Source organism: Oncorhynchus mykiss, chromosome 2 (assembly GCF_057628025.1).
Source record: "Oncorhynchus mykiss isolate SJ-2025 chromosome 2, ASM5762802v1, whole genome shotgun sequence".
Taxonomy (NCBI): domain Eukaryota; kingdom Metazoa; phylum Chordata; class Actinopteri; order Salmoniformes; family Salmonidae; genus Oncorhynchus; species Oncorhynchus mykiss.
The window spans coordinates 47,161,946-47,189,648 of record NC_143023.1 but is presented as its reverse complement, the minus strand read 5'-3'; the positions used below and the strand labels follow the sequence as shown (position 1 = coordinate 47,189,648).

The 27,703-nt window shown below is 39.8% G+C and overlaps 1 protein-coding gene and 1 long non-coding RNA gene across 4 annotated transcripts in view; both read left to right on the top strand.

The window, feature by feature from the left end:
• Positions 1 to 27,703, top strand: part of LOC149985120 (uncharacterized) — a 414,522-nt gene that overhangs the window by 67,851 nt on the left and 318,968 nt on the right. The gene's annotated exons all lie outside the window — the stretch shown is intronic.
• si:dkeyp-19e1.3 (uncharacterized) overlaps positions 1 to 27,703 on the top strand; it is a 106,767-nt gene that overhangs the window by 21,248 nt on the left and 57,816 nt on the right. For all 3 annotated transcript variants that reach the window (XR_016486897.1, XM_021564121.3, XM_090201079.1), the window contains exon 2: positions 25,201 to 25,274. Coding sequence is in view for 1 of the 3 variants with exons in the window: in XM_021564121.3 (XP_021419796.3) it covers positions 25,209 to 25,274 (66 nt within the window). In the remaining 2 variants the exon portion in view is untranslated. The remainder of the gene's footprint in view (positions 1 to 25,200; positions 25,275 to 27,703) is intronic.

The following is a 27,703-nucleotide window of genomic DNA, read 5'->3' as shown; positions in this document are numbered from 1 at the left end:
AAGTCAGACAGCTAACGTTAGCTATCAAACGTTACAATGTCAGATGAGCTAACTTTAGTAACCTTTGCTATAGTAACTAGTATACGACTCCTTGCCGTTCCTCAAGTTATAACGCGTTATTTGCTTACTGGACCCTGGCAATCTGTGGGAAATGTTAACTAGCTAACGAACTAACTATTTGTGAACTGATGTTTTTCCTATAAAGTTTGTGGTTAATTTTCAAAAAGTGGATTCAAGGATCAAGTTTAGCTGTAGCTGGCTTAAGCTGGATGCCGCTATAGAGGTGAAAGGAAAACCACACACTTTCCTCACTCACCTTTTCAATACTGTGGATAAAAAGCGTTATACCACTTGTACTCTCTGCCTGAAAGAGATCAATTATGCCAACAACGCGTCTCATGCTCTGCTGCTGGCACATTGTAGAACAGATGTCCACAGGCAGAAAGTGTACAATGTAATAATGTGTAGCCCGAAGATATTGCTTTTGTTGTGTTGAATTTGACAGTAACGTGAGGGGGATTATAAAAAAAATTTACTCAGTGAATTTTTTTTTGTGCACTTGATCGATGTCGACTATAGTGGCCACTATAATAGATCAAAAATAGAATGCCTGTTTGTTTCATTCATTCTACTTTAAGATGTTTTTTTCCCCAAGTGCAAAAAGGCTGTCAAGGCTAACTGCAATATTAGTGCATAGTTTTTTTTTCTCAAGACTTGTCATTTGCAGTAAAGTCTAGGCAACTAATAACATTGGATTGCTTTATTTAGGTTCAAATTAACCAATTTTTATTTTACACACAGAGACTGATCATGTAGATCATATTATTTGTTGTTTAATTAGTTAACATGCATTTCCCCCGAGCAGGGATTTTTTTTGCATGTTTCAGTGCAAAAGCAAAGTGTCAACTTTTTTTGCCCTCACCAGTTTGCATCCCTGATTGAGAAAGGCTTGCCTGTCTGCCTGCACAGTGGTGTTCACATACAGAGTGGCTTAGAAATCCCTGCTGTATTTTCACATATACTTAATGTTTCAAACTGCCCCTACAGTGAACCTAACAGCATCCACGGATATAGCCTCTTTTGTAGCAAATTAGATAAGCAGGTCTGTTTTGCTGCTTGGAGTGTAATTGTTTGATTGCTGCAAACTGAATGTTTAGAAAATATTAGTCTACTAGGACTACTTTGTATGTGCTCTCACTTGACCTCCCAATATTTTCTATGCGAGTGACTTGATTGTAGAGCTCAGCTCTGTAGGGCTGTGACGGTCATGGAATTTCAGGTGTAAGTGATTGGTGTGTCATATGTACGTGGTCATCGACATAACCGACAGCCGACAGGGAAACATTTAGCTCATATAGGCCTAACTGTCTTGCTCATATGTGACGGGTGAGTTTCAAGTTTGGGGAAGCTAGTCAAATTTTCACCATGAAAATGCATATATAATATAATGACGTCCATGCATCATCGCATTTGCACTTGTAAGATCGCCTACTATTTTTAATATGATGAGTAAGTGGAGCCCTAGCCTAGGCTGTATCAGATGTTTCTTTTCCTTTCTTTGCACGGGAAAAATGTATTTTTTTATAAACACATTTCATGCTATTCTACTAAACTATGACTGTAGACACTAGCAGAATCTTTAATATGTAAAAATACTCTATACACTGACAGTTGCAGACAGTTTTTATTGCTCTAAGTTATCTAATAGGCCTATGAAAATGGGAGAAAACAATATGACGTCCATCTAACCTGGAGGAGGAAATTATTGTCCAAAGACAAACTTTCAAGTGGCACTGACCAAATGATAAAGAGTGAATAGGGGAACTCACCAGGGATAATGCTGATGCTCCGCTGGTGCCAGTAAGATAGGCTATGTTCGCTCAATTAAGTTAATAATTTTGTTAACTAAAAGACAGATTGGTCTTTTTCTTCTCTTTTCAACAATAGCCATTTGCTTTCTAAACTGTTTCCCTGTGATTGTATTTAGAAATATTGCGATGTGCCTCAATTAATCTATTTGGTATTTGCCGCGTGTGCTGACCAAATTGCGGGCCCATCCAACCGACAATTAGACAATCCACAGCTTTTTTTTTTAAGAAGCTCATGAGTCTCTGATCCTTCAAATCATGCTTTAATTCAATTTACTTATGGACGTGCCGCATATGGGACTCTTGCTGTTGAGTAATAAATTGTCAGACACACACACACACCCCCAAACTTTTTACAGAAAAGCCATTTATTTATTTAACATAAAGCAATCAAAACATGCCTTGTTCTTACTGTATGATGTTAGGCTACTAAAGTGCCATAGGCTAGAGCTTCTACAATACATTACCACTAATGGCAGCAACTGGTAATATGCAAACTACGCAACGTCTTCTACCTCCCAGCTTCCGTGTCAGGAACAGGAGCATATTAACTTTGTCCGGCTTGAGGCACGAGCGGACATGGGTAATAATGTTTCCTGCAGTGCTGAACATTCGCTCTGAAGTCGTGCTCGTGGCTCAAATAGACATGCATCTGCATGCCAACTTTGACATTAATGGATAGCGAGTCTGGTTGTCTTGCCGCCAGTTCCTATGATTATCCGATGGATCAGGCTGTTCCTGCAGGTAGCGAGTCCCTTTGGAGTCTGCACGGACTCTGAGGGGTTACAGGGGCAGTGGTTTGGGCCCTACGTTTCTGGAGGAGAGCCCCTAAATTCCTTTTCTTGGCAGGCAGTGGTAGGATTGTGGGGGTCATGAAATTACTGTAACTGACGGTGTCACGGTAATTGACCGTTAATTAACATGAACACATTTGGCATCTTCAGACTTCCATTGCATAGCCTACAAGCCACTGATGCAGACTTTGGGAACATCTACATTTTAAAAAGTCTAATAAATCCATGTAACAGCCTACACCATCACAATAAATCCATTATTATAATGGCCATTCTAAATCCCCCCCAAAATTCTCACACATTATTTAGTAAATGTAAACTTTTCGCTACATCCGCAATAACATCTGCTAAATTTGTATGTGACAAATAAAATGTTATTTGATTATTTATTTTAGACTGGTCAAAATAAACATGACATGAACAGAATAGCATCCTCTTATGTTAGGCCCTGATCTGGCTATGCCAGATTGCTGTGGGCTACAGTAGTTCATGTAGCAGACACGATTTGCTTAGAATTCCGTGGCAATATTTTAAATTTTATAGTATGAAGAATACAACTGAATAAAATACAAAATTATATTTTCTCCAAGATTTATGGGAGTGCGCTCATGCGGCTATTCTGTGTTAAGCGGTTAACAAAGAAACAGGTCTTCCTATATGCTTACTTTAGTAATACAAAGGTCATGTGGTTTGGTAAGAAGAATGCACCTCTCCCCACCTGAGTCAGGATTTGAGTCCATGCTAGGCCCGGGCCTAGTTCATGTTGTTTGGCAGTGTCTGTGATGTTTGTAATCATGTACTAACCAGCATGATACTGGTGGTGTTAACTACAAGCTACTCAAAATGCTAAAACCTTCTTTAAAAGATGTAACTTAGCCCAGGCTACAGTTTGTAGGTTGTTCTCTACACAAGTAACTGTGGAATGTAGCCTTGCAATAACAAAGCTGCTGCAGCACTGCCGATGATCAGGCCATATGTAGAACATCCCTGTAAGCTCCTCTCTTCTGACACACCAAAGCACAGCTCTTAGCTATAGCAATGTCTTAAAGGGATAGTCCAGACAAATTACATATTGGTTTCCTTAGTGTAAGCAGTTTATGGACAAGGTGAGACAGCAGGGTAAGTAAACTAGTAGATCTGTCATTTTGTAATTTAGGTAAACTATCGCTTTAAGGTGATGTAGCCTACTTTTGTGTTCTTGGTTTAAAGCTGTGAGGCGGAAGAGGGCTGAAAGCCACTGTGCTAGTTTGGTCTGGGACTTGGACTGGTCTTTGCCAGATTGATTAGCTAGGGCAAGTTGTTGGCCAATGCCAGTGAGGTATTTACTCATCATTCAGCACCAAGAGAGATGGAAGTAGAGAGAGTCTGTCCTCTCGCCCCTCATCACTCCATTAGCAATATGAGAGACTGAGTCGGGTATGTGATTTTTACTTTACCTTCTATAATGGTATTTTAATGTTTGATTTGCTACATTATAATTATGTAAAGATTCAGAAAAAATCATGGCAATCATACATTTTTATCACCAGTATAAAACTGCTAACAGCTGAGAGGAGAACTGCTAGTTAACTTGCAAGCACAACAAGTCTTTGAAAACAACTTTGGGAGTACAGACCCCCAGAAATCGCTCAGTTTTGACCCATTATTCTTGCTGAAACTTTGGCTTGAATGGTTTAAAAGTCCGAATGGAGAAAGCCCATTAAAACTAGAGGTCGACTGATTGATCGGCGTGGTCGATTAATTAGGGCCGATTTCAAGTTTTCATAACAATCGGTAATCTGCATTTTTGGACGCCGATTTACATTGCATTCCATGAGGAAACTGCATGGCAGGCTGACCACCTGTTACGTGAGTCCAGCAAGGAGCCAAGGTAAGTTGCTAGCTAGCATTAAACTTATGTTTTATATATATATATATATATATATATATATATATATATATATAAAAATTAAAATAAAAAAATTCACATAATCAGGGTATATGCAACAGTTTGGGCCGCCTGGCTCGTTGCAAACTAATTTGCCAGAATTTTACATAATTATGACATAACATTGAAGGTTGTGCAATGTAAACAGCAATATTTAGACTTAGGATTGCCACCCGTTCAATACGCAACGGCTCCGTATTACACTGAAAGAATAAACATTTTGTTTTCGAAATGATAGTTTCCGGATTTGACCATATTAATGACCTAAGGCTCGTATTTCATTGTTAATTATATTATAAATAATTTAATGATTTGATATCTGATTGAGCAGTCCGACTGAGCGGAGGTAGGCAGCAGCAGTCTCGTAAGCATTCATTCAAACTTTACTGCCTTTGCCAGCAGCTCTTAGCAATGCTAAAAGCACAGCGCTGTTTATGACTTCAAGCCTATCAACTCCTGAGATTAGGCTGGCAATACTAGAGTGCCTATAAGAACATCTAATAGTCAAAGGTATATGAAATACAAATGGTATAGAGAAAAATAGTCGACTCGTCATAATTCCTATAATAGCTACAATCTAAAACTTCTTAACTGGGAAAATTGAAGAACTGGGAATTTTGAACCACAAGCTTTCATATGTTCTGAGCAAGGAACTTAAACGTTAGCTTTTTTTTACATGCCACATATTGCACTTTTACTTTCTTCTCAAACACTATTTTTGCATTATTGAAACCAAATTGAACATGTTAAATGATTTATTTGAGACTAAATAGATTTTATTTATGTATTATATTAAGTTAAAATAAGTGTTCATTCAGTATTGTTGTAATTGTCATATATATATATATATATATATATATATGTGTGTGTATATATATATGTGTGTATATATGTGTGTATATATATATATATATATATATATATATATGTGTGTATATATATATGTGTATATATATATGTGTATATGTGTGTATATATATATATGTGTGTGTATATATATATATATATATATATATGTGTGTACTAGATGTGTGTATATATACTAGATGTGTGTATATATATGTGTGTTGAAGTCGGAAGTTTACATACACCTAAACCTAATACATTTAAACTCGGTTTTTCACAATTCCTGACATTTTATCCTAGTAAAAATTCCCTATCTTAAGTCAGTTAGGATCACCACTTTATTTTAAGAATGTTAAATGTCAGAAAAATACTAGAGAATTATTTTATTTCAGCTTTCCCCAGAAGTTTACATACACTCAATTTGTATTTGGTAGCATTGCCTTTTAAATTGTTTAACTTGGGTCAAACTTTTTGGGTAGCCTTCTACAAGCTTCCCACAATAAGTTGGGTCAATTTTGGCCCATTCCTCCTGACAGAGCTGGTGTAACTGAGTCAGGTTTGTAGGCCTCGTTGCTTGCATACGCTTTTTCAGTTCTGCCCACAAATGTTCTATTGGATTGAAGTCAGTGTGTTGTGATGGCCACTCCAATACCTTGACTTTGTTGTCCTTAAGCCATTTTTCCCCAACTTTGGAAGTATGCTTGGAGTCATTGTCCATTTGGAAGACCCATTTGCGACCAAGCTTTAACTTCCTGACTGATGTCTTGAGATGTTGCTTCAATATATCCACATAGTTTTCCTGCCTCGTGATGCCATCTATTTTGTGAAATGCACCAGTCCCTCCTGCAGCAAAGAACCCCCACAGCATGATGCTGCCACCCCCGTGCTTCACAGCTGGGATGGTGTTCTTTGGCTTGCAATCCTCCCCCCTTTTCCTCCAAACATAACGATAGTTGTTATGGCCAAACAGTTCTATTTTTGTACGATTTTGTATGAAAAGTACGATCTTTGTCCCCATGTGCAGTTGCAAACCGTAGTCTGGCTTTTTTATGGCAGTTTTGGAGCCGTGGCTTCTTCCTTGCTGAGCGGCCTTTCAGGTTATGTCGATTTAGGACTTTTGTAGTCGTTTCCTCCAGCATCTTCACAAGATCCTTTGCTGTTGTTCTGGGATTGATTTGCACTTTTCGCACCACAGTACATTCATTTCTAGGAGACAGAACGCGTCTCCTTCCTGAGCGGTATGATGGCTGCGTGGTCCCATGGTGTTTATACTTGCGTACTATTTGCACAGATGAACGTGGTACCTTCAGGCATTTGGAAATTGCTCCCAAGGATGAACCAGACTTGTGGAGGTCTACAATTATTTTTCTGAGATCTTGGCTGATTTCTTTTGATTTTCCCATGATGTCAAGAGGCACTGAGTTTGAAGGTAGGCCTTGAAATACATCCACAGGTACACCTCCGATTGACTCAAATGATATAATTTACCCTTTCAGAAGCTTCTAAAGCCATGACCGCATTTTAAAGTTTAATGTAAACTTCTGTTCTGACCCACTGGAATTGTGAAACAGTGAATTATAAGGGAAATAATCTCTGTAAACAATTGTTGGGAAAATTACTTGTCATGCACAAAATAATGTCCTAACCGACTTGCCAAGACTTTAGTTTGTTTACAATAAATTGTGGAGTGGTTGAAAAACATGTTTTAATGACTCCAAGCTACAGTGCCTTGCAAAAGTATTCGGCCCCCTTAAACTTTGCGACCTTTTGCCACATTTCAGGCTTCAAACATGAAGATATAAAACTGTATTTTTTGTGAAGAATCAACAACAAGTGGGACACAATCATGAAGTGGAACAACATTTATTGGATATTTCAAACTTTTTTAACAAATCAAAAACTGAAAAATTGGGCGTGCAAAATTATTCAGCCCCCTTAAGTTAATACTTTGTAGCGCCACCTTTTGCTACAATTACAGCTGTAAGTCGCTTGGGGTATGTCTCTATCAGTTTTGCACATCGAGAGACTGACATTTTTTCCCATTCCTCCTTGCAAAACAGCTCGAGCTCAGTGAGGTTGGATGGAGAGCATTTGTGAACAGCAGTTTTCAATTCTTTCCACAGATTCTTGATTGGATTCAGGTTTGGACTTTGACTTGGCCATTCTAACACCTGGATATGTTTATTTTTGAACCATTCCATTGTAGATTTTGCTTTATGTTTTGGATCATTGTCTTGTTGGAAGACAAATCTCCGTCCCAGTCTCAGGTCTTTTGCAGACTCCATCAGGTTTTCTTCCAGAATGGTCCTGTATTTGGCTCCATCCATCTTCCCATCAATTTTAACCATCTTCCCTGTCCCTGCTGAAGATAAGCAGGCCCAAACCATGATGCTGCCACCACCATGTTTGACAGTGGGGATGGTGTGTTGCTTTTACGCCAAACTTGCATTGTTGCCAAAAAGTTCAATTTTGGTTTCATCTGACCAGAGCACCTTCTTCCACATGTTTGGTGTGTCTCCCAGGTGACTTGTGGCAAACTTTAAACAACACTTTTTATGGATATCTTTAAGAAATGGCTTACTTCTTGCCACTCTTCCATAAAGGCCAGATTTGTGCAATATACGACTGATTGTTGTCCTATGGACAGAGTCTCCCACCTTAGCTGTAGATCTCTGCAGTTCATCCAGAGTGATCATGGGCCTCTTGGCTGCATCTCTGATCAGTCTTCTCCTTGTATGAGCTGAAAGTTTAGAGGGACGGCCAGGTCTTGGTAGATTTGCAGTGGTCTGATACTCCTTCCATTTCAATATTAACGCTTGCACAGTGCTCCTTGGGATGTTTAAAGCTTGGGAAATCTTTTTGTATGCAAATCCGGCTTTAAACTTCTTCACAACAGTATCTCGGACCTGCCTGGTGTGTTCCTTGTTCTTCATGATGCTCTCTGCGCTTTTAACGAACCTCTGAGACTATCACAGTGCAGGTGCATTTATACGGAGACTTGATTACACACAGGTGGATTGTATTTATCATCATTAGTCATTTAGGTCAACATTGGATCATTCAGAGATCCTCACTGAACTTCTGGAGAGAGTTTGCTGCACTGAAAGTAAAGGGGCTGAATAATTTTGCACGCCCAATTTTTCTGTTTTTGATTTGTTAAAAAAGTTTGAAATATCCAATAAATGTCGTTCCACTTCATGATTGTGTCCCACTTGTTGTTGATTCTTCACAAAAAAATACAGTTTTATATCTTTATGTTTGAAGCCTGAAATGTGGCAAAAGGTCGCAAAGTTCAAGGGGGCCGAATACTTTCGCAAGGCACTGTAAGTGTATGTGAACTTCCGACTTCAACTGTACGTGTGTAGGTAGATACAAATGATTTGTTGCAAGTTGGGGCGATTCACACCTAGCTTGGCTATTAGACAATTCTTTAGTAAAGGTTGAATAGTCTGTTGTTTAGCTAATAGCCAATCATTGAAACATTATTAGCAGAATTCACAGCCTGCTCCGCTTGTGAAAACAAAATACTTTTTGCCCTTCCCACTTGTTAAAGTTTAGAATTGATTGTGTTTTTATCCACAATCGGCTCCATCCCCAATTAATACATTTGTGCACAGTCAATTGCGTGCTGGACTTCTGGCTAGAATGTTGAGGGTTCGAAACCTGCTCCCTTCTTGTTTCATTACATTATTATGCCGGTCTCAGGAGTAATAATCCAGGCTATTTGCTCTATCTCGTTCTTCTTCCACGCGTCATTCTCTTTTTGTGGGCGTGCTGGCAGGACATGGCAGCACCTTCGGTTCAGCATAGGAAGTTTGTATGAAAGTATTGTAATTCACAGGCAAATGGTAATATGCTCTAAACCGCTCTGGTGACAAACAAACTTTGCTGCCCTGTTTTCAATCGTCCACATGGTCGGGAGAACCTCCTTAGATTAACCTCTCTGGGATATGTGGGACGCTAGTGAACAGCCAGTGAAATTGCAGGGCGCCAAATTCAAACAACAGAAATCTCATAATTAAAATTCCTCAAACATACAAGTATTATACACCATCAAAGATGAACTTCTTGTTAATCCAGCCACAGTTTCTGATTTCTAAAAGGCTTTACGGCGAAAGCACACCTAGCGATTATGTTAGGTCAGCGCCTAGTCACAGAAAACCATACAGCCATTTTCCAAAGAAGGAGAGGTGTCTAAAAGACAGAAATAGCGTTACAATTCATCTCTAACCTTTGATCTTTACCGGATGGCACTCCCAGGACTCCATGTTAGACAATAAATGTGTGTTTTGTTCGATAAAGTTAATCTTTATGTCCAAAAACCTCATTTAAAATTGGTGCGTTATGTTCAGAAATGCATTGTCTCAAACAAACATCAGGTGAAAGTGCAGAGAGCCACATCAAATTACAGAAATACTCATCATAAACATTGATCTAAGATACAAGTGTTATACATACAATTATAGATAAACTTCTCCTTAATGCAACCGCTGTGTCAGATTTCAAAACTTTACTGTAAAAGCACACCATGCAATTATGTTAGGTCAGCGCCTAGCCACAGAAAAACATAGCCATTCTCCAACCGAGTAGAGATGTCACAAAACTCAGAAATAGCGTTATAAATATTCACTTACCTTTGATGGTCTTCATCGGAATGCACTCCCAGAAATCCCAGTTCCACAATAAATGTTTGTTTTGTTTGATAAAGTCCATCATTCATGTCTAAATACCTCCTTTTTGTTTGCGCGTTTAGTCCAGTAATCCAAATGCACAATGCGCGAGCATTAAGTCCAGAAAATTACATTACAGTTCGTAGATTCTATACATCATTTGACATGTTTCTATCGTTAGGATGTTTTTATCATAAATCTTCAATAATATTCCAACCGGACAATTCCTTTGTCTTTAGAAATAAAAAGGGAACGCAGCTCGCTCTCACGGCCACGCGCGTGATTTAGCTCATGGCATTCTGCCAGACACCTGGTTCAAACAGCTCTTATTCGCTCCCCTTTCATAGTGAAGCCTGAATCAAGGTTCTAAAGACTGTTGACATCTAGTGAAAGCCTTAGGAAGTGCAATCTGACCCCATTTACACTGTATATTGGATAGGCAAAGGCTTGAAAACCTACAAACCTCAGATTTCCCACTTCCGTGTTGGATTTTTTTTCTCAGGTTTTTGTCTGCCATCTGAGTTCTGTTATACTCACAGACATCATTCAAACAGTCAGAGTGTTTTCTATCCAAATCTACTAATTATATGCATATTCTAGCTTCTGGGCCTGAGTAGCAGTCAGTTTACTCTGGGCACCTTATTCATCCAAGCTACTCAATACTGCCCCCCAGTCCCAAAGAAGTTAATGCAGATGAAAGGAGTTAGATATGCATAGGAAGTGTAGTTTACATTTTTTCCCTATATATATGAAATACAAATCAGCCTTTACTTAAATCATGTTTCTAGTCTATTGCATAGTTACTATGTGTAATGATTTGATGTCCCAGGAGGAGCAGTGGTGTAAAAACTGTTGAAGTGTATAATTATAATGCATACATGCAGACACGGCATCATTCAAAGAATGGAGTTTGATACACCTGGTATTGCATATGACTGAAAAAAATCTTCCTCAAAAGAGATTTTCGTAGATTACGTTTATGACAAAAAATATGCACAATCGTTTGTCTCTACATTAACTAACATATTCCTCTCAATTGTGCATTTTTTGCTTGACTCGTTATGACGTTATAATTACTTACATTTGCTTCCACCGTAACGTTTTTGTCAGACATCTTTGCTGAAAAAAAGACACAAGCGACAGGTGGCATAATGTCAAATTTGTATTTGGAACCACTCGCTATGATTGATTGGTCATATAAATACCTTGGGACCCAAATGCATAATGAGTGCTCTAACTCCCCCTGCGGTGGTCTGGAGCAATGAAGCCGTGACGCTGGGTACCTCTAAGTTCCGCGACGTAAGCGCACAACTTTTAAAGGAGGAGCCACTGTCGGTCTTGTGAGCATTGAACAAAAGAGATCTCAGATCAGGCAATGCTTCTTGTGAATAGCAAACTCACATTTTGTGAGTTTTTTTATAGAGCAGGGCAGCTCTAACCAACATCTCTAATCTCGTCTCATTGATTGGGCTCCATGTTGGCACACTTCAATAAGCACACTGTTTGTCTATTGTTGTGACTTAAACGAAGATCCTAACAAATGTTATAATCAATTTATCGAGAAATTGAGGTAATTCCAAAAGGTTGACACATTGTTTCTTGCCACTGTATATTGTTTTATGGCACACAAGACGGTCTTATTTGCACCCATCTCAGTCAAGTAATCCATTGCGGAGGCAGAGCCTAATCCATTGCGGAGGACGCGGGGATGACACATTCCAAGAAGGGGAGTGTGGATGCAGAATGCGTGCTCGCCCGCAAGTTTGTGCACATGCAGTACTAGTCAAAAGATTTTGGACACATACTCATTCAAGGGTTTTTCTTTATTTTAACTATTTGCTAAATTGTAGAATAATAGTGAAGACATCAAATCTATGAAATAGCACATGGAATCATGTAGTAACCAAAAAAGTGTTAAACAAATCAAAATATATTTGAGATTCTTCAAAGTAGCCACCTTTTGCCTTGATGACAGCTTTGCACACTCTTGGCATTCTCTCAACCAGCTTAACCTGGAATGCTTTTCCAACAGTTTAAGTTCTGGAAGGAGTTCCCACATATGCTGAACACTTGTTGGCTGCTTTCCTTCACTCTGTGGTCCAACTCATCCCGAATCATCTCAATTGGGTTGAGGTCGTGTGATTGTGGCCAGGTCTTCTGATGCAGAACTCCATCACTCTCCTTCTTGTTCAAATAGCCCTTACACAGCCTGGAGGTGTCCTGTTGATAAACAAATTATTGTCCCACTAAGCGCCAATCAGATGGGATGGCATATCGCTGCAGAATGCTGTGGTAGCCATGCTGGTTAAGTGTGCCTTGAATTCTAAATAAATGTCACCAGCAAAGCCCTACCACACCATCACACCACCTCCTCCATGCTGCACGGTGGGAAATACACATGCTTAAATCATCCGTTCACCTATTCTGTGTCTCAGAAAAGCTGCGGTTGAAACCAAAAATCTCAAATTTGCACTCAGACTAAAGGACCAATTTCCACCTGTCAATTGTCCATTGATCGTGTTTCTTGGCCCAAGCAAGTCTCTTCTAATTCGTGTCCTTTAGTAGTGGTTTCTTTGCAGCTCTTAACCAATCATGCTATTTTGTTAGTTTTTTTTGCATTGCTCGTAACTTGTTTTGTACATAATGTTGCCACTGCTATTTCTTATGACTGAAAAAAGCTTCTGGACATCTGGACTGGGATTACACACCTCAAATTGGACAAGGAGTTCTTCAATGAGTCGGACACGAGGGATATACTATGGACACCCGACCAGGCCCAGATCCCCGCGATATGCTGGAAAAGGAAATGTAGGTTTCGTGGAAAGAGATCAGGATGCCTTGTGAGGATCAGGCTAAAAAGTAAATGGGATGAGCATGTATGTCCTACTAACGGGACATTAAAAACTGTAATATCTTATATTTCACCGAGTCGTGGCTGAACGACAACATTAAGAAAATACAGCTGGCAGGTTATACACTCTATTGGCAGGACAGAACAGCAGCTTCTGGTAAGACACAGGGCGGGGGCCTATGCATATTTGTAAACAATAGCTGGTGCACGATATCTAAGGAAGTCTCAGGGTTTTGCTCGCCTGAGGTAGTGTGGTCTATAGCTTATCATGAGATACTCTATCTACCTAGAGAGTTTTCATCTGTATTTTTTGTTGCTGTCTACATTCCACCACAGACCGAGGCTGCACTAAAACCGCACTCAATAAGCTGTATTCCAACATAACTTAACAGGAAAACACTAATCCAGAGGTGGTGCTCCTAGTGGCCGGGGACTTTAATGCAGGTAAACTTAAATCAGTTTAACCTAATTTCTATCAGCATGTTAAATGTGCAACCAGAGGGGAAAAAATTCTAGACCACTTTTACTCCACGCACGCATTCAAAGCTCTCCCTTGCCCTCCCTCTATCCTCCTGATTCCTGCTTACAAGCAGGAAGCACAAGCAGGAAGCACCAGTGACTCGGCCTATAAAAAAAAAAAAAGTGGTCAGATGAAGCAGATGCTAAACTACAGGACTGTTTTGCTAGTACAGACCGGAATATGTTCCGAGATTCTTCCGATGATGTGGTGTACTCAACGCCAGTCACTGGCTTTATCAATATGTTAATCGAGGACGTAGTCCCCACAGTGACTGTATGTACATACCCCAACCAGAAGCCATGGAGTATAGACAACATTCGCACTGAGCTGAAAGCTAGAGCTGCCGCTTTCAAGGAACGTGACTCTTAACCCGGAAGCTTATAAGAAATCCTGCTATGCCCGCCGACGAACCATCAAACAGGCTAAGCATCAATACAGGACTAAGATCGAATCGTACTACGCCGGCTCCGACACTTGTCGGATGTGGCAGAGCTTGCAAACTATTACAGACCCTGCCACATACGTCTCGTGCCTGAGCCGTTGAATTGCGACTCCACTTTGTCCATATACCGACATTTGGTATGTTTGATTGCCTTCACTTTCAGTTTTGTGCGAATTGCCGTTATCTATCCACGGCTTCTGGTTAGAGCAGATTTTAAAGTCACAGTGGGTACAACATCTCCAATACACTTCCTTATAAACTCACTCGCCGACCCAGCGTATAAATCAATATTCTTCTCTGAGGCTCACAGTGAGGTGAGTTTTAAAAGCACAATACTTTGTTGATAAGTGTTTGATGTGATTTTCCATTTCATTTGCATTGATGTCAGAGTTGTTAGAAGGACAATAGAGTTCTGAGTACCAGAGTTGGGTACTACCAATGCATGTCCAGAGTGCATAAAGGGAGATTACCGTGACTCACCGATCAAATGGAATTTTACTGCGGTCATGACTCATGGCTGCCAGTGTTTGTATTAATACGGTCACCGCAACAGCCCTATATACACTCCCCCCAAGGGCTACTGTATACACATCAAAAGTATAATTTGTGTTTTGTTTGTTCATTCTGAGACATTTAATTTTGTGTGCAAATGTCATTTCCATAATCCAGGAATAGCCCCTAAAACAGGCCTTTGAATGTCTGGCTGCTTGGCTGTTTTTGTCTCCGCACTTGGTCTGCTGAAATGTTTACTTCCTGTAAGGCCTCGTCCAGGGGAACATGAAATTCTGGGTAGCCTTGCAGAAGAGAGAAACTTCCTTCCCCACTTGTCACATATCTCCAGTAGACTGTAATGATATACCAACAGAAGGTTTTGGCCCCCATGATTCAATTGTAGTGGATAGGAGGTAGGGATGTGACAGTCATGGAATTTTGGATGACCGTAATTGACAGCCAAATGATCGGTCACTGCACATTTTATCCTCTGCTCCCGACTGCATGTGCTGCAATAGAAGGGCGTCCCTATTCAAGTAAATTATGGCGTACTGGGTGGACTGGCAGCCGGAAGTAAGCGTACCCATCAATATTTCTTGATTCAACTGACATTACAAAAAATAAGCCCCTTCTATTCATTCTATTTATAGGTGTGTTGCTGCTGCATGGAGGGGGTGTTGCCTAGACAACCAAAGACTAGTTTGCGACAAAACCTTGCTTGTTTCAGCAAAGAGCAACAAAGTTTTATCACACTAAGAGCCCATGTTTTTTTGCGATTATGAAGGTTATTTTATTTTCATGACGGTCTTCATCCATAACCGTTGGTGAGTAGGCCAAAAGCATGGAAGCAGTCTGAAAGATTTGGTCAATTTACTTTAAAGATGTAATGCTAGGGGCATTAATCATAGTTTCAAACCATTGCATCTTGGTATAGGCCTAGACTGGTTTTATTTACACATACAAATACATATGCTGAGAAACATGTGCAAGAGTTTGATGAGCTGCTCAACAAATGTCATATTGGCTAACATTCCGTCACAGGACGTTTGTATTCCAGAGTTAGATCCTGCGGTCACCAACAGGAAATTATGTAATTCGGGCCCTGCCCTGCTGAAAGACGAGCTTCCTTAATGTCATCATTGTTTTGGCCGCAGTTCAGAATATCACTCCACCTCTCTCTCTCTCTCTCTTACCCATGTCTTTCGCTCTTACTCTGCACTGGGTAATATATGGGCAATTCCAGCATTATGGACATGGCATTTGCACACAAAATCACAACTTTCATGACAAAAAAAATATGAAATAAACTTTTTAAGTGTCTATAGTACACCTTGGGGGAGTTGTATACCCCCAAAAAGTGGACTTGTAAATAATGACATGTTGGAGAAATAAAGCAAATATAACCTCTTGAGGTGACAGGTGTTTTAAACTGTTTTGTAAGAAGGCAATATTTTGAATAATGTATTGTTGGCTTTCACCTGGAATTGTTTGTCTGAGAAAAAAACAATACTTTTCAACCCATATGATCTATTAAATAAATAAAGGTATAATTAACCTAATACAAATATCATGATATCATAGCCTTTTCATACTTTGTTTTTATATACACTACCAGTCAAAGGTTTTAGAACACCTACTCATTCAAGGGTTTTTCTTTATTTTTGTACTATTTTCTACGTTGTAGAATAACAGTGAAGACACAAACTGAAATAACAAATATGGAATCAAGTAGTTACCAAAAAAGTGTTTAAAAAATCTAAATATATTTGCGATTTTTGGTTCGAACCGCCTTCTCTTTGTGAGATGTGGTGTGGGTGAACGGATGATCTCCGCATGTGTATTTCCCACCGTAAAGCATAAAGGAGGAGGTGTTATGGTGTGAGGGTGCTTTGCTGGCGACACTGTCTGTGATTTATTTAGATTTCAAGGCACACTTAACCAGCATGGCAACCACAGCATTCTGCAGCAATACGACTTAGTCCCACGATCATTTGTTTTTCAACAGGACCATGACCAACACACACCTTGCAGGCTGTGTAAGGGCTATTTGACCAATAAGGAGATTGATGGAGTGCTGCATTAGATGACCTGGCCTCCACAATCACCTGAACTCAACCCAATTGAGATGGTTTGGGATGAGTCAGACCGCAGAGTGAAGGAAAAGCAGCCAACAAGTGCTCAGCATATGTGGGAACTCCTTCAAGACTGTTGGAAAATCATTCCAGGAGAAGCTGGTTGAGAGAATGCTAAGAGTGTGCAAAGCTGTCATCAAGGCAAAGGGTGGGCATTTGAAGATTCTCAAATTTAACATATATTTTGATTTGTTTAACACTTTTTTTGGTTACTACATGATTCAATATGTGTTCATAGTTTTGATGTCTTCACTATAAGTCTGCAATGTAGAAAATAGTAAAAAAGAAAGAAACCCTTCAATGAGTAGGTGTTCTAAAACTTTTGACCGGTAGTGTATAGTTAGAATCAATTTTAGGCCCATCTACCTAAATGTTTTCACCTGTCATGACATTAGTGAGTCAAAATGTGACAAAATTGTGAATGTCTAAATCAACTTTTTGGGGAAATTAAAACGGCGTGTGTAGGTTGCAAACTTCATCATACTGCTGTGATAAATGTGACTCCCGAGTGGCACAAGGCAATGCATCTCAGTGTTAGAGGCGTCACTACAGACCCTGGTTTGATTCCAGGCTGTATCATAACCGGCCGTGATTGGGAGTCCCACAGGGCAGCGCACATTTGGCCCAGCGTCCGTCCGGGTTAGGGTTTGGCCGGGGTAGGCCGTCATTGTAAATAAGAATTTGTTCTTAACGGGCTTGCCTAGTTAAATAAAAAAAGATATACAGTTGAAGTCGTAAGTTTACATACACCGTAGCCAAATACATTTAAACTCAGTTTTTCACAATTCCTGACATTTAATCAGAGTAAAAATTCCCTGTCTTAGGTCAGTTAGGATCACCACTTTATTTTAACAATGTGAAATGTCAGAATAATAGTAGTGATTTATTTCAGCTTTAATTTCTTTCATCACATTCCCAGTGGGTCAGACGTTTACATACACTATATTAGTATTTGGTAGCATTGCCTTTAAATTGTTTAACTTGGGTTAAATGTTTCGGGTAGCCATCCACAAGCTTCCCACAATAAGTGGGAATTAATTTTGTCCCATTCCTCCTGACAGAGCTGGTGTATTTGAGTCAGGTTTGTTGGCCTCCTTGCTAGCACACACCTTTTCAGTTCTGCCCAAACATTTTCTATAGGATTGAAGTCAGTGCGTTGTGATGGCCACTCCAATACCTTAACTTTGTTGTCCTTAAGCCATTTTCCCACAACTTTGGAAGTATGCTTGGGGGTCATTGTCCATTTGGAAGACCCATTTGCGACCAAGCTTTAACTTCTTGACTGATGTCTTGAGATGTTGCTTCAATATATCCACATAATATTCCGTTCTCATGATGCCATCTATTTTGTGAAGTACACAAGTCCCTCCTGCAGCAAAGCACCCCCCACAACATGATGTTGCCACCCCCGTGCTTCACGGTTGGGATGGTGTGCTTTGGCATGCAAGCCTCCCTCCAAACATAACGATGGTAATTATGCCCAATTATACCCAAACCAGACCAGAGGTAATTTTTCCAAAAATACGATCTTTGTCTCCATGTGCAGTTGCAACCCGTAGTCTGGCTTTTTTATGGCGGTTTTGGAGCAGTGGCTTCTTCCTTGCTGAGCGGCCTTTCAGGTTATGTTGATATCGGACTCGTTTTACTGTGGATATAGATACTTTTGTACCTGTTTCCTCCAGCATCTTCACAAGGTCCTTTGCTGTTGTTCTGGGATTGATTTGCACTTCTCGCAAAGTACGTTCATCTCTAGGAGACAGAACGCGTCTCCTTCTTGAGCGGTATGACGGCTGCGTGGTCCCATGGTGTTTATACTTGCGTACTATTGTTTGTCAGATAAACGTGGTATCTTCAGGCGTTTGGAAATTGCTCCAGATCTACAATTTTTTTGAGGTCTTGGCTGATTTATTTTTTGATTTTCCCATGATGTCAAGTAAAGAGGCACTGAGTTTGAAGGTAGGCCTTGAAATACATCCACAGGTACATCTCCAATTGGCTCAAATTATGTTAAATTATGTTAATTAGCCTATTAGAAGCTTCTACAGCCATGCCATTTTCCAAGCTTTTTAAAGGCACAGTCAACTTTGTGTATGTAAACTTCTGACCCACTGGAATTGTGATACAGTGAAATAATCTGTCTCTAAACAGTTGTTGGAAAAATTACTTGTCATGCACAAAGTTGATGTCCTAACAAACTTGCAAAAACTATAGTTTGTTAACAAGACATTAGTGGTTGAAAAACAAGTCTTAATGACTCCAACGTATGTAAACTTCCGAATTCAACTGTATATATATTAAGAAACTCCTGCTTGATAGGAATCCAGTGACGTCTGTGTCATGACGTCTGTATCCTGAGAGCAGCTTGACTTGACAATCTGCTGATGAAATGGATTGTAACGACCCAGCCGACCACTGGATGGAGACATATTCACGGTTATTCGACAGAGAAGCCTGAGTTTTTTTTGTTTTTTTTGTATGCTGACATAACATGTTGGAAAATGAATAAGGCATATAAAACAGAAGTAATTACCAGTAAATCTAGTGCCCGAATGTTGGCACTGTAATCTTAAGTGGTTTTTAAGAAGCATTGTGGATGTTACATGAAATGGACAAGCTTTTTGGGGAGGCTGAACATGTTAGCAAAAGTTTGCGCTTGTAAGTCTTAGGTCAAAACATGATTGACATTCGAAGAAAAGGCTTGGCTGAACACATTGTACATTTTATTTTCTATTGCTTGAGAGAGGAAAAACAACAGTTATCGATGTTAGTCTGAAATAGAAATTCAAATCTTAAAAGGTTTCTTGATCAATATATATATTTTTAAAACGTCAGCAGAAGGCGTAGTACCACAGGCTTGCATAATTGCAGGTAGCCTGCATTTCAGAAGAAGAAATCACAGAACAAGCACACAATGTATTGAATGCACAATATATAATACCTCAATATCCATCACATCCACAACCGTTATGGAAGTTACAGGTATAATAACGCTGAAAAAGTATACTGACGAAGAGAGAAACATTTCTATACCATATAAAGCTTTTACAGTTACAGAAATGTTAATAAAAACAACATTATGGATGTTACATTGCCTGTCCTAACCATGTAACCCCCCCACATCTTTAAAAGACTGTAGAACACACAAAAAAAACTCAAGACACTTCAATTTGGTCTGTATTGCTCCATTAATTAACATCTCATCTTCATAAATAATACTGGGGGTAGAAATAACATGGAATCATGTAGTAACCAAAAAAGTGTTAAACAAATAAAAATATATTTGAGATTCTTCAAAGTAGTCACCCTTTGCCTTGATGACAGCTTTGCACACTCTTGTCATTTTCTCAACCAGTTTCACCTGGAATGCTTTTCCAACCGTTTTGAAGGAGTTCCAACATATGCTGAGCACTTGTTGGTTGCTTTTCCTTCACTCTCCTGTCCAACTCATCCCAAACCCGCTCAATTAGGTTGAGGTTGGTTGATTGTGGAGGCCAGGTCATCTGATGCAGCACTCCATCACTCTCCTTCTTGGTCAAATAACCCTTACACAGCCTGGAGGTGTGTGTTGGTCATTGTTCTGTTGAAAAATAAATGATTGTCCCACTAAGCGCAAACCAGATGGGATGGCGTTCCCATGCTGTAGTAGTCAAACGCATTAAGAACGAAGGAAAGAAATTCCATAAATTTACTTTTAACAAGGCACACCTGTTAATTGAAATGCATTCCAGGTGACTACCTCCTGAAGCTGGTTGAGAGAATTCCAATAGTGTGCAAAGCTGCCATCAAGGGAAATGGTGGCTACTTTGAAGAATCTCAAATATAAATGAGTTTAACACTTTTTTTGGTTACTACATGATTCCATATGTATTATTTCATAGTTTTGATGTCTTTATTATTCTACAATATAGAAAAATAAAGAAACTATTTTAATGAATAGGTGTCCAAACTTTTGACTGGTACTGTAGATCTTAAGGATACTTTGGAACATGCTTTAATTTGAAAATTACTAACTTTATTTGTGCATCGTCAGGTTGACTTTTACACAATCACCTATATACTAAGGCTACTATAAATGTTTACTGTCTCCCTACCTATTTTGTGTAATGTGACTACTACACATGCCACTGATTTGAATAGGCCTTTTGCTCACACTCTACATCAAAATATCTCCTCTTTTTCACTTTCCCATTCACCCTTTCTTTTTCTCACCTCTCGCCCTCGCAATCTCTCAAATGTTCTTTTTTAATTTGTGCTTGATTTGCATGTAGTACAGTCTGCAAATATTGCCAAGAATTTTAAAACATATTTCACACACTCCCTCCCTGGAGTACATGGATGGTGTACAGTAGTTAAGTAGTGTCATCTCGCTCACTCATCTATACCTCCGCTTCTGCTTATTCACTTGTTCTTCCCGGTTAGTCTGTCTTCTGTTTCATACTCTACTGATCATGGCTAGTCACCACTTGAAAAGAAACCCCTAGTAAAGCAAGGCGCTTTGAATTGATCATAAGCCATCATGCTTTGACTCAACCGACAAAGAGGGTGGAACTCAGCTGTTGCGTGTGATTCACAGACAAAATAAGGACAGTTGGACTTAATTTGACCTGGCTGCTCAGTGGCCGTGCTGACTACATGCAAGAACAAGCCCACAGAACAGTGCACTTTGTGACCTGAGATCCTGTTCAGTAGGGGACACTCACTTCATTTTTTTCTCCCCACTAGCCTCACGTAAATACTAGTCCAAGTCACCAACAACACCATCATCCCTTGTATTGAAGGAGTGGTGGCGGTGTTTCCTTCTCTTCCTGACCAAACACAATATTATCAGCAGCCTGAGGGTCATAACACAGAAAACTGACTGGAAATCTTAAGAGCAGCCTTTTAAAGGCCCAGTGCAGTCAATAACCTGATTTACCTGTGTTTTAATGTATATACTGAACAAAAATCAAAACGCGACATCCAACAATCTCAACGATTTGACGGAGTTACTTCATTTAAGAAATGTGTCAATTGAAATTAATTCATTAGGCCCTAATCTATGGATATCACATAATTGGGCAAGGCCACCCACTGGGGAGCAGTCAACCTAGCCAATCAGAATATTTTTTCCCCCACAAAAGGCCTTTATTACAGACCGAAATACTCCTCAGTTTCATCAGCTGTCCGTGGCTGGTCTGATGATCCCGAAGGTGAGGAAGCCGGATGTGGAGGTCCTGTGGTTACACATGGTCTGCGGTTGTGAGGCCAGTTGGATATACTGCCTAATTCTCTAAAATGACATTGAAGGTGGCTTATGGTAGATAATTTAACATTCAATTCTCTGGCAACAGCGCTGTCGGACATTCCTGCAGTCAGCATGCCAATTGAACGCTCCCTCAAAACTTGAGACATCTGTGGCATGGTGTTGTGACACAACTGCAGATTTGAGTGGCCTTTTATTGTCCCCAGTACAAGGTGCACCTGTGTAATAGGCATACTGTTTAGTCAGGTTCTGTCAGGTGGATGGATTTTCTTGGCAAAGGAGACATGCTCACTAATAGGGATGTAAACAAATTTGAGAAGTTTTTTTGTGCATATGGAAAATTTCTTGGATCTTTATTTCAGCTCATGAAACATGGGACCAACACTACATGTTGTGTTCATATTTTTGTTCAGTATATATTTCCAAACTGAGGTTGCAATGATACTGTGAAAATGATGATAATGCCGATTTAGTGTAAGCTGTTTGAAAAGACTGCCTGAAATTTCAGCCTATTTTGGTGGGATGGAGTTTTGGCCTCCCTGGTGACATTACCAGGAGATATAAGTTAATAAATCAATAACAAATATAGTTTCAAATCTTTCTGCCAATAACAGCTAGTTTTAAGGTTACATATCCCTCCCATTAGGCTCGTCTAATTAGACACTCAGATTGTGAAATTGCTCCCTGCTAAGAAGCTCTTTTTTGTTTCTTTTTGACCATTTTAATAATAAAAGAATTGTCACCCTGAAATGATTTGATATTGAGATAATGGCTGCATTGAGCCTTTACAACCTAGCCACCTCAAGATGATAAAAACAGCTCAGACCGAGAAAGGTTCTGGAGCTTCGATAAGAATATGGCTGGGTCGTGATCATTAGGCACCAAACAGAAGAAAACAGACCATAATATTTTGGGACCTACCTAGACTTGTCCAGTAAGAAATGCTCATTTTTGCTTTCTGTTGCAAAACATTTTTAAAAGTTTTCAGTTGTTTTGTCCTAATGAACACGAGCTTAGATAAGAAATTGGCTGTGTCACTTTGTGCTTTGGGACCTGGTTATTCACTTTTCTTCATGATTTTCAGCCTAACTCTCGTCATTGCTTAGGCAAACTGTTGTATTAACAAAGTTGAGATTGATGGCCAGGGGCTGTATGTAAGCGAACAAGCGTGTCAGATTTTAGAACCAGTTTTGCCTTTTAGATTACAACGAACAAGATTACATTGACAGCAGGGTCCTGATCCTAAATCAGCACTCCTACTCTGTGACACTTGATATTGCTCCAGATAAGGAGAAGAGACTTCACTATTATCAACAGTTTTTGTGTAGGCTAATCATAGCCTAGGCTGTCGGAACATAGCTCATTTGTTAGAGCTGTGATTGTCATGTCATTTTAGATTATGGTTATTGGTGAGCCAAATGACTGCGGTCACCATTATAGCAAAATATATACAAATGTTTTAAAGACAGTTTCTCCTCTCCTGATTTCTGCTGCCATAGAAATAGAATATTCATTATAGTTCTACGTGCTGCTACAGGGAAGGGGAGCATTGCCTGTAGGCAAATGAAGACTTGTTTGCTACAACACCTTGCTTGTTTTAGCAAGAGGCAACAAAGTTTCATCACGTTAAGAGTCCATGTTACCACAGAAATGGACTAAACTACACGAATACCTGACCGTCCAGTCTTCAGTCAGCTTTTCATTCCTAACAAAAAAATCATCACAACTTGAAAATGTGGTGTTCTTGCTAGCTGTTAACGTATTTATGGTTGTGATATAGTAGTGGGATTGACTGGTTATAGTTTGAAAAAGTAGATAGATTGAATGATTGATTGGATAAGTCTGAACATGAGAAAGTTCGTTCGGTGTCTTGAACGGTTCAAGAGTTACTGTTGGAGGGTTATTTTATGCATATGTCTATAGTTAATAGTTCGATTTTAAGTCATTTGAAGTTAGAATAGCCTGAATGTTTTAAAGTTGGTCTTGAAAGCAGGACCATTCACAAAAGCTACCTCTGTATTCCTATGGTCCTCATTTAACCCATGTTAATTTATGCAAATGGTACTGCTAGCTAGCATGAGGACGAAAGTAGCAGATTTCCAGGAAAACGAGCAGTATTTCAATCTTCTCAATGGAGCAGTGTGTATTAGGGTCAAATTTGAAGTGCAGTGGCATATACCATCCCTGTATTATGTTTTCTGACCCATATCTCTCGCCGGCTCAACGGTGTGGAACCAAAGAGACTTTGATAAGGGCTTCACATAATGTGCTATTCTATTGTTACTAACAACACGTTGTGGGAAACATCTTTCCCTAAACAGGCCAAAGTTATTTTGACCACTGTCTGCTCTCACTGTGCTATGCAGACCTTGTACATAATCAGATCAGGTGAAGACTGGAGATAATGTAGACCGACTATTGTTTCTTTCACCATCCTTGTGTCTTTGTGGCACGAAGCAAGGCTAGTAGTAAAAGTTATTGATATTGCTAACTGTTGTGCATAGGAATGTTGCCTACAGTTTGGGGTTTGTCCTGTCATCACATGCAACTGCTAGCCAGTATACTAAATGCCTGCTCCAGATCACTTTCTCCAGACCTAGCCTAGTTGATGTGTGAACTTAAGCTATGAGTACTGGATTTGCATGTGGTGGACCATCTATTTGCTGGTACTAATTTTAAACTGAACATCGTAGGATAGTAGGCAGTGAGAAATACCAAAAATAACAGGTGGTCTCGTTAGTACATAGTTGTGAACTAGGCCCTATATGGATTGTTACTTTGCTTGCTCATAGGATGTGCCACATGCCGCTATCTTGTACTTTCTTTTGGCAATTAGGTGTCTACGAGTATTTAGGATAGTGACTGATGCAGTTGATTGATTGGTTGATCTGATCCATGACCTTTGAACCTCTTACTATGCTATTGTTTGGTAGGGTAGTGACAATACCAGTATTGCGATACTTGTTAGTATCGTGGCAAGGAAACAAAACATGAAATGGATTTAACTTCTTTAGGAAAACAGCCCTAATGTTGTAAACAAACATCGTTGTCATCCTGTCCCATGTGTTTATTTTCCAAGCTATAGCACACAATATTTTACATACAACAGGTTTTTATAGGACCGAAGAGTTTGGTCTGCTTCGTGTTTCATGTTTGCCGTGGAAAAAATATTGCGATACTGGTTTTGTCACAGCCCTGTTTGGCTTTGTGCTAGTGATTAGGATGAGTGGCTCAGAGAACCACTTTAGATGTCTTATTAGGCTAATGGGAACTAAGAATAGAATAAACTACGGTACTAGACTCTCTTTGTGATTCAGGTGTTTTTGTATTGCATTACGTTATGTTATATCATGGCTATTATGGATGATCAATGTTTAACTTGTGTTAAAACTCATCTCTTCCCCCTCTCCCTTCAGACTTTGACATGAAGAAGGATATTGAGACGCTGATAGCAGAGGAACGGGCTGACATCATCTCCAAGTATGACAAGGTGAGTTTATGTGTGTGACATCATCGGTTCTGTAAGTCGCCTAAGACGAGGGCTTTGTCCAAAATAGGGCTGAGTTTAATAAAATCACATATGGTGCCATTTCAGATTTTCCCAAGGTGAGTGTGACAACTGTGTGTGTGCGCGCCATCAAGTATGACAAGGGCTGTTTGCCCCATTTTATATTTGGATTGTTGTTCAGATGATTTGTAGCCTAGATGCCGAGACTGTCAACTAACTCAAATTGATTTACACAAAACGAAACGAGCAATCTGGGATTGGTACATCCATTTTTTTTAAAGTTTGAATTAATGATATACAGGCCATTTGGTCTTAAAGAATATAACTTACGATTGCATGTACTCGATCAGAATCCAAAATATTATTTTGTTTTACTCCATTGTTTGTTAACAATGTAATCGTAAACAACCTTCCAAACATTTTGATCTCATAGATGGTCTATGAATTTGAGTGTGATTACATTTCTCCAACCCCATCCCTCAGCTGTTGACCTAAACAAGTGGAGCGCTTTGTTGTTTTCGAATCCCAGATTGTCCCTTTATTAGAAATGTCTTCAGTCTTCAGCCACTCTTGCTGTGCACTTGTGGAAGATTAGTTGAAGGGACTGCTCAAATGAAGGACCACAGACAGATAGCTGTGCCCAGTACTGACGGCTGACTGTAGGAACAGATTGTGCCGTCCCTGTCCCCTGCCTAGCCTCCATGCAACTGATGACATTAGACCGGCAGACACTCAGAACAGCCTAGCTGAAACCTTTGATAAACAGTCTAGTAAATGTAAAACTCTAATGAAGGGTAGGGGAAGCTTCTTCTTTTATTCCAGTCTACTTTTGGCAAAGTTTGTGATTTTGCAACCCAAAATAAGGGTAAATAGAGCAGCTTTATGGTGAAGCGAAGCCCCAGAGTAGAGGTCTTCACAAATCCACCTGTACCTGTACAATTCTAAATATTGTCACTGGTTTGGGTCGGATTTGACACGATTGTCACAGGTATTGGGTATATGTAATTTTAACTGATTTGTCCGGAAGGACCCATACAGATCCGAATGCGACTGCTGCGGTAGAAAGAGGGAGAGACATTGTATCATTATGCTGCTGACTCTTGCTTTTCACGAGAGTGGCTTGTGTAGCTTGTTGTCCAATCATAAGTCATCAAAGTTGTAATAGGCTATAGTGATAGAGCCTCTGTGTGTGGCAAAAGTTAGGAGATACTAATCAATGGGGTGGCAGGGTAGCCTAGTGGTTAGAGCGTTGGACTAGTAACGGGAAGGTTGCAAGTTCAAACCCCCGAGCTGACAAGGTACGAATCTGTCGTTCTGCCCCTGAACACTGTTCCTAGGCAGTCATTGAAAATAAGAATTTGTTCTTAACTGGCTTGCCTAGTTAAATAAAGGTTACATAAAACATTTAATAAAAAAAATGGAAGGTGGTGTTAAAATTACTGCCAACATAGAATAAGAGCGCATGCAGCCTCAATTACCCAAGCTAGCTAGCTTAACTAGCTTCTTCCGGTTTGATGCTGTCAAGACAGACAGTACATAATCATATTGGATAACCTAACGTTAGCTATGGCAGCTAGTAGTCTACTATAGCATGAGTAGGCTTGGTTGGTTGCTGTCTCGTCTCTCCCTCCCTCACTGCTCCGTGTGTCACTCACAGTAGCCAACACGCACAGAACGGCCCCTGCTAGAGCATCACCTCTCTCTACCTCGTCTCCCTCACTCCCTTATCAGCTTTGGGCCCAGTTTCCCAAAAGCATCTTAAGGCAAAGTTCATCGTGAGAACCTTCGTAAGAGCATTTTAAAATGTACAACCGTCTTTATTAACGCTGCACTTGAAATCACTGTATCAGCGCACTCATACAACAGCTAAGGGAATTGGTAGATCCCCGTCTGCCCTCCCGTGTCACTTTACACACAGAAAATCTCAGCTAAACATGGAACGAAGATGTTTATCTGTCTCTCTGTGACCCCCGAAAACTTTATAGTTGAATATAAGTATCCTAAAACGTTTGCAATGTTATAAACAAGCAAAACAAGTGTAACAGTATAGCTTCCGTCTCTTTCCTCCGCCCCTACCTGGGCTCGAACCAAGGACCCTCTGCACACATCAACAACTGCCTCCCACAAAGCACCGTTACCCATCGCTCCACAAAAGCAGCGGCAAGGGGAACAACTACTTCAAGGTCTCAGAGCGAGTGACGTCACCGATTGAAACGCTATTAGCGCGCTCCCCGCTAAACTAGCCAGCCATTACACTAGGATACTTAAAAACTTTTTTTTTATATAAACTGAGAACTGAATGATATAATTGCTAGATTATTAGGCTAAATCTTGCCACGACTTTCATGTATATTTTTAGGTTCTAAATAACAGGCTAAAATCTGACGGACAACTAATGAAGAGCTCAAACC